Here is a 6,262-nt window from a genome sequence, read left to right on the forward strand (position 1 = left end):
GCAATGAGGGCGTGTGTATGCGTCACTAAACCTGCAGGTAAGAGGCGTGGGGCGGGGGTGGGCAGCGCTTCTCATAGAGTCACTTTCTGGCAAAAGACACACGGGCGCGGCGCGGGTGCGGTGCGGCGCTTTGGAGCATAAAGCAGAGGCAGGCGGGCGGCGCTGGCGCGCGCATGATACAACGTTTGGATGCTGCGAGCGCACGCAGGTTGAGTGCGGGGCAGGTTATCACGGGCGTGCCCAGCGTGCTGAAGGAGTTGGTGGAGAACAGCCTAGACGCCGGGGCCCGCACCGTCACTGTGCGCCTTGAGGACTTTGGCCTGGAGAGGATCGTCGTGGACGACGACGGCGGCGGCATCGCACTGGGCGGCGTGCTAACCAGCGAGGGGACCGTGCGGGAGGATGCGTGCCCGCCGCTCCTCGCCTGCCGGGCCACGACGAAGCATCCGCGGGGGGAGGAGGCCGCCCCCGCGGCGCAGGCGCGGGACCTGCTGGGGTTCCGCGGCGAGGCGCTGCACTGCCTCGCCAACCTGAGCGAGGTGGCCGTCCACACCATGACGGCGGCGAGCCACCCCACCACCCTCTGCATCACGTACGACGTCAAGGCGCACCGCACCGGCGTGAGGGCGACGCGGGAGCGCAGCGCCCCGGGCACCACCGTCGTCGTGGAGAAGCTTTTTCGGGCCCTGCCTGTGCGTCACAGAGAGGCTAGCAAGAGCAAGAAGAAGCAGCTGCTCGCTGCCACGTTGCTCATGAAGCAGTACGCGCTTTCCCACCCCCACGTGCGGCTGCTGGTGACGCACTGCCTGAGCCCACAGAGCGCGCCAACGACGCTGGTGTCGCTGACCGGGACAAACGATACCCAGCGTGCACTGGCGGAGGCCTACGGTGGGCGCCACCTCGCGGACATGAGCCGCGTGGAATGGGAGTTTTCGTTTGGCACCCTCACCGGTTTTGTCTCAAAGATTGATGCCGGGCGCCTCTCACCTGACATGCAGGTGCTGGCGCTGGATGGCAGGCTTGTGGATTTGCCAATGATCTCGAGGGGCATCAGTGACGCATACGCTGAGTGTCAGCCCAACGCGGCCCAGCGTGTGCATCCAGTCTTTTTCCTCCACCTGACGTGCGACAGGAGTGTTCCCTACGACGTGAATTTGGCGCCCAACAAGCGCAAGGTCCTCTTTACGGAAGAGAGCGAGCACACGGAAGAAGTCCGCGCGCGGGCGCTTGCGACATTTCGGGCATCCACCGATGGGATTGTGGTGGACCGGCACATCCGTATCGAGCAGACGCGCCGGGCGGATTGGAAGGCCTCGCAGGACTCAAAGCTTACGCGAACCCCCGTTTCTGCCACCGCCCTCACGCAGTTCACGTACCGGCGCACGGACCCGCCGTTGACGCCGTCGTCTGCTGAAGACCCGGAGGCGACTGAGCCGGTCGAAATGTCAAAAATGCGCTCTTCCCTCTACTACACCCAAACGGAGGCAGGGAGTGGCTCGACTGCCGGCACAGGCGTCGGCAGTGCCGACGACGACGATGCTTCCGGCGGCAGCAGCTCCCCCACTCCGTCGCTGTGCTCGCCTGTGGCGGGAGGGCCGGGCGGCGAGGAGGCCGCGTTGACGCGGGCCTGCAAGCGTGCGCGTCCGCTGGACTCGCCGGACGACGCGGCGCAGACGGCGGTGGCGGACGGCAGCACCTCGCCGGTGTTCCTGACGGATGAGGCAAACCAGCCCCGACCCGCGGGCCCGCGGACGGGCATGCGCTTTCCCTCCCTCACGGCTTTGTCACTGCAGGCCTTGCTGCACCCCTCCGCTGAGGCGACCCCAACTCCCCCTGGAGTCAGAGAAAAGAAGCGCCAACAATTTGGCTCCCTCGCGGAGCAGACGGAGAAGCAGCTTGCGATGCATTTGGACAAAAGCTCCTTCAAAGAGATGCGCATACATGGACAGTTCAACCACGGATTTATCCTGGCGTCGCTTGGGGACGACGTTTTCGTAGTTGATCAGCATGCCGCGGATGAGAAGTTTAACTACGAGGCTCTGGTGGGACAGTACGCGGCCCGACCTCAGCCGCTCCTGACGGCTGTTCCCGTGTCGATGGATCCGCATGATGTGGATCTGGCGGTGCTGCACAGCGAGGAGTTGCGGCAGCATGGCTTCACTGTGCGGCCTGGCGAGGACGCCAACAAGCTGCTTGTGTCATCGGTGCCCGTACTCCAATACGAGGTGGTGGGGCCCCACGATGTCGTGGAGTTGGTGCAGCAGCTTGCACTCTACGGCGCCATCACCAAGCCGTTGCGCAGCGTGTGGCACTCCATGGCCACAAAGGCGTGCCGTTCCAGCATCATGATAGGCACGGCTCTCTCTGAGAAGACCATGCGCTCCGTTGTGAGTCGCCTCGGCGAGCTGGAGCAGCCGTGGAATTGCCCGCATGGACGCCCTACCCTGCGGCACGTCGCGTGCGTGTCCTCTCTCATGGCTGCACTGAAGCAGGCACCTGCGGATTAATACAAGCACATACATACATAATAGATCTACATACATGAATGACCCAGACACGACACATGAACTGGATCAATCGCCACGCCGCGGATGCTGTTTTTGAATCTTTCTTTGTTGTTGTTGTTGTTGTTGTTTTTTTTTTTTTTGTCTTTGGCCTTTTTCTTTTTTACTATCTCTTTGCCCCCGCATGCGCGTGCGGGATCTTTTTTGCGATGCTCCCTCCTTTTTTTTTTACTGTAAGCAGCTGTTTGTATGTCCACATTGCGTATACATACAGCGTATGGTTTCGCTCGCGTGCGTTCTGATAACGTGCCGGTCTGTATTGAAGCCTGTTATACTTTTCCCGCTTTCTTTTCCTTCTTGCGGTCGGCGTTGCCTTCTGCTGGGCCCGGGCCGGCGGCGTTCACCCCCCTGGGAAGGCAGAGGAGGCGTTGCGCCGCCGTCACTTCGGGCTCCGTGCGGCGATGGACGCGGCCCCCCGCGCAAGAGGCACGGCGGCGAGCAGCAGCGTGTGCTCCGACCTCCGCGAGCTCAACGAGGCGAAGGTGGCGAATATTCTTTCGTACCTCGACGAGGCCGTCGCGACGCGCCCGCAGCTGGCCGTCTCCTTCGCCCCACACGACGACATGCTGCCCGAGGCGTACGCCCCCGGGGGCGCCGCGCTCGCCCCATCGACGGCGCTAAACCAGTCGTCGCACAAAAAACCGCCTTGCGCCGCACCGCCTCAGCAGCAGCAGCAGCAGCAACTGTCTTCGAGCGCCTCCGCCGCTTGTCTCACGTCGTATGTGATCGGTGGCTCGCTTGACCCCTACGTTGGCGTCTACCACGGCATCAAGGCGAAGATAGAGGCGCTGCGCTTCAGCAATGATGAGCTGCGGGCGGAGAATGAGGAGCTGAAGGCGCGGCTGGGCACGGCGCGCCAGCGGGAGGCGGAACATGTGGAGAAGCTGCAGTTCGCCAACCGCGCCGAGACGCAGTTGCTGCGCGACGGGTTTCGCGAGTCGGAGGCGGAGCATCGCCGGCTGACGCAAGGGCTGCAGCGGGAGAAGGCGCAGCTCACGAAGGCGGTGGAGTCGCTCACGACGCAGCTTCGGCAGGAGATGTCGCGGCGGGAGGAGGAGGTGGCAAAGTTGGAGTCCGCCAACGCGGCGGCCATCGCGCAGCTGAAGATGCGCTGGCAGGCGCAGGAGAAGGCCGCCCGCGAGAAGTGGCGGGTGGCGGAGGCGAAGCGCATCAAGGAGAGCACGCTGCAGTCGCTGGAGCCTGACATTGTGCTGCTGCTGAACCGCCACAAGGCCGAGAAGGCGCGGATGCGAGAGGAGTTTGAGAACGAGCTCCGCCAGCGGGACGAGGTGATTGCAGCGAAGGAGGCGACCGTGGACGAGGTGAAGGCGAGACTGGCGCGCGACGCCGAGGCGACGATGACGCGCGAGCAGAACGAGTTCCGCGAGCGCCTCAGGGAGGAGGTGGAGCGGGTGAACCGCCAGCTGGAGGAGGAGCGTCGCGCGGCCAGGCAGAAAACGGAGGACATGGAGGCCTTCTTTGAGGAGCAGAAGGGCGTGATGCAGCGTGAAATCGCGCGGCTGCAGAAGGAGCTTTTCGCGCTGAAGGAGGCCGCATCGACGGCGCAGGCGACGTTCCACGACGCGGTGGCGAAGGAGGTCGCAGGCATCACGGCCAACTCCAACAACATCGTGGGCGAATTGAAGGAGAAGCTCATGTGGGAGTTCAGCCGCAGGGAAAAGGAGACGCAGGTGCACAACAAGCACTACTTGGCTGCGAAGGAGGAGGAGCTGCGCCGCAAGTGTGAGGCGGAGCGGGATGCGGCGGTGGCGGCGGCAACGCAGCGACTAGAGCAGACGCACGTGAAGTACCTTACGGAGTCGCAAGGCAACGATGGCCTGCTGCGCGACAGATTTGCCCAAATGAGTCGCGAAAACGAACGGCTGCGGGTTGAGGCAGAACTGCTGCAGGAACAGTTGAAGAGTGCGCTTGACGCAAAAAATAGAAAAGATGAGGAGATTGGGCGCCTGCGCGAGGCTGCGGAGTTGACTGAACAGCGGGTGAAGGCGATTGAGGACGGAGTTCGCGGCGAATGCGAGACGCGGATGCATGTCCTTGACACGGAGTGGCAGCGAAAACTTCGCCAGTTCGAGATTAAGCACGTGGAGGAGGTGGGTGCCATGCAGCACGAGTTGGAGAAGGCAAGCATAGAGTTGGAGGCGGCAAGGAATGCGGCCGCCTTGGAGCAGAATAGCATAGAGCAGAAACATGCCGCGGAGCTCACGAGCATCAACGAGAGAGTTTTGGTGGCCCTTGCCACCAAAGACAACACCCTGAAGGCGCAGACGGAACAGATAAGTCTCCTCCAGGAGGCCCTGCGACACCGCGACGAGCATATCGCCAGGCACCGGGAGTTGCTGTGAGTATTTGCGCCGTAGTAGCGCGGATGTTGTTTATTCCCCCTTCCGCACACTAAAAAAAAAAGAAAACAAAAAGGAAATATGAATGACAATCAGTTGAGGAAGTTTCTGAGAGCGCGAGCGCGAGTGGTGCCGAGGAGGAGGCGTGGCGTTTTCCCTTCGAAGTGCCTGCCGCGACTGCTTTTTGTTTCCAATCCTTTGCTTCCCTTGCTCTCCTTTATTCAACCGCCCCCACTCCTCCCATTATTTTTTTTTCCTCCTTTTCTTTTCTGTGTCTGTGTTGTTGTTGTTGTCGTCGTCTTTTCTCCGCCGTTTCCGCAGGATTGCGTTGGTCGCACGGGGCGTCGATGCAGTCGCCGAGCTACTCCTCCTTCTACGTGAAGATGCGCCAGGCGTACGCCGCGGCGGGGCCGCAGCGGCGGCCGGAGGCGATGAGGCCCCCAACGCCCGCAGAGATGACGACGACGCCGTCGCCCGCGTGCCGTGCGCCGGCCGCGGAGGGGCGCTACGACGCGGGCGCAATCGCGGGGATTGAAAGGAAGCTGGCGGCGGTCCGGGGGCAAAGCGGCACGCCGCTCTACCGCTGCAGCAATGACCAGCGCGACGAGCAGGAGCGACTGCGACGCCAAGGCGGGGAACAGCAGCGGCAGCGGGGCGCATCTTCTGCCTCTCCTCCCGTAGTGTACTCGGGCCACGACGGTGACCCCGCAACAAAGGGGTTATGCGCCACGGTGGAGCAAGAGGTGGAATTGGTGACTCCTGTGCTCTCGCCCCCGTCCTCGCGCTCCCCTAACGAGAACGGCCCACCTACGAATCAGCCGTCACTCTCTCTGCCGTCTGCTGTTCCAGCCAGGAAGGAGCCGGATGACGATGATAGGCTGACCCCGCAGGAGATGTCCATACTGCGTGTCGTCGAGTTTGCCGTTCCTGTCGTCGTGCACGCGCAGCTGGAGCCCGGGGCCAGTCTCGTGGAGGTGTGCGAGGAGGCGACAGTGAAGCTCTTTCCCTCCCATTTGGTCCTCATTCGACCGGACGGCGTCGCGGCCGTCGAGTTGGTTATCGGGGAGCTCTACGAGCTGAACGAAGACGAGGGCGCATCTGCGCTGGACTGCATTGTGCAGGCACGGGGCACGACGCGGCGGCAACTTATTCGGCTCACCTGCACCGACGCGATAGCACGCGGCGCACTTTTCAAGCTCTTGTGTGCGAGGCGAACTCAGTTGGAGGAGGGCGCTGAGTGGCTGGAGAAGAACACCTCTGGGGCCGTTAGCAGAGGCTGAAGAGGAACACGTGTTTGAGTGTATCACTGTTGTTTCATATATATATATATATATATAT

At 62.4% G+C, this 6,262-nt stretch overlaps 3 protein-coding genes across 3 annotated transcripts, besides 3 other annotated features; all 3 read left to right on the forward strand.

The window, feature by feature from the left end:
- Nucleotides 1-173: 173 nt before the first annotated feature.
- On the forward strand, nt 174-2,507 carry Tco025E_08703 (mismatch repair protein; the record flags this gene model as incomplete). Its single annotated transcript, XM_029375546.1, has 1 exon — nt 174-2,507. One exon carries the CDS (start codon nt 174-176, stop codon nt 2,505-2,507), a length of 2,334 nt encoding a protein of 777 aa, XP_029224338.1.
- A 7-nt stretch (nt 2,508-2,514) lies between these two features.
- Nucleotides 2,515-2,543: a microsatellite.
- Nucleotides 2,544-2,612: 69 nt separating this feature from the next.
- Nucleotides 2,613-2,649: a microsatellite.
- Nucleotides 2,650-2,965: 316 nt separating this feature from the next.
- Tco025E_08704 (putative kinesin) lies at nt 2,966-4,927 on the forward strand (the record flags this gene model as incomplete). Its single annotated transcript, XM_029375547.1, has 1 exon — nt 2,966-4,927. One exon carries the CDS (start codon nt 2,966-2,968, stop codon nt 4,925-4,927), a length of 1,962 nt encoding a protein of 653 aa, XP_029224339.1.
- Nucleotides 4,928-5,271: 344 nt separating this feature from the next.
- Tco025E_08705 (putative antigenic protein) lies at nt 5,272-6,204 on the forward strand (the record flags this gene model as incomplete). The annotated part of the gene is made up of 1 exon (XM_029375548.1): nt 5,272-6,204. One exon carries the CDS (start codon nt 5,272-5,274, stop codon nt 6,202-6,204), a length of 933 nt encoding a protein of 310 aa, XP_029224340.1.
- A 36-nt stretch (nt 6,205-6,240) lies between these two features.
- Nucleotides 6,241-6,262: a microsatellite.

This window comes from Trypanosoma conorhini (genome assembly GCF_003719485.1).
Source record: "Trypanosoma conorhini strain 025E chromosome Unknown Tco_14.4_contig_00851, whole genome shotgun sequence".
In the NCBI taxonomy this organism is placed as follows: domain Eukaryota; phylum Euglenozoa; class Kinetoplastea; order Trypanosomatida; family Trypanosomatidae; genus Trypanosoma; species Trypanosoma conorhini.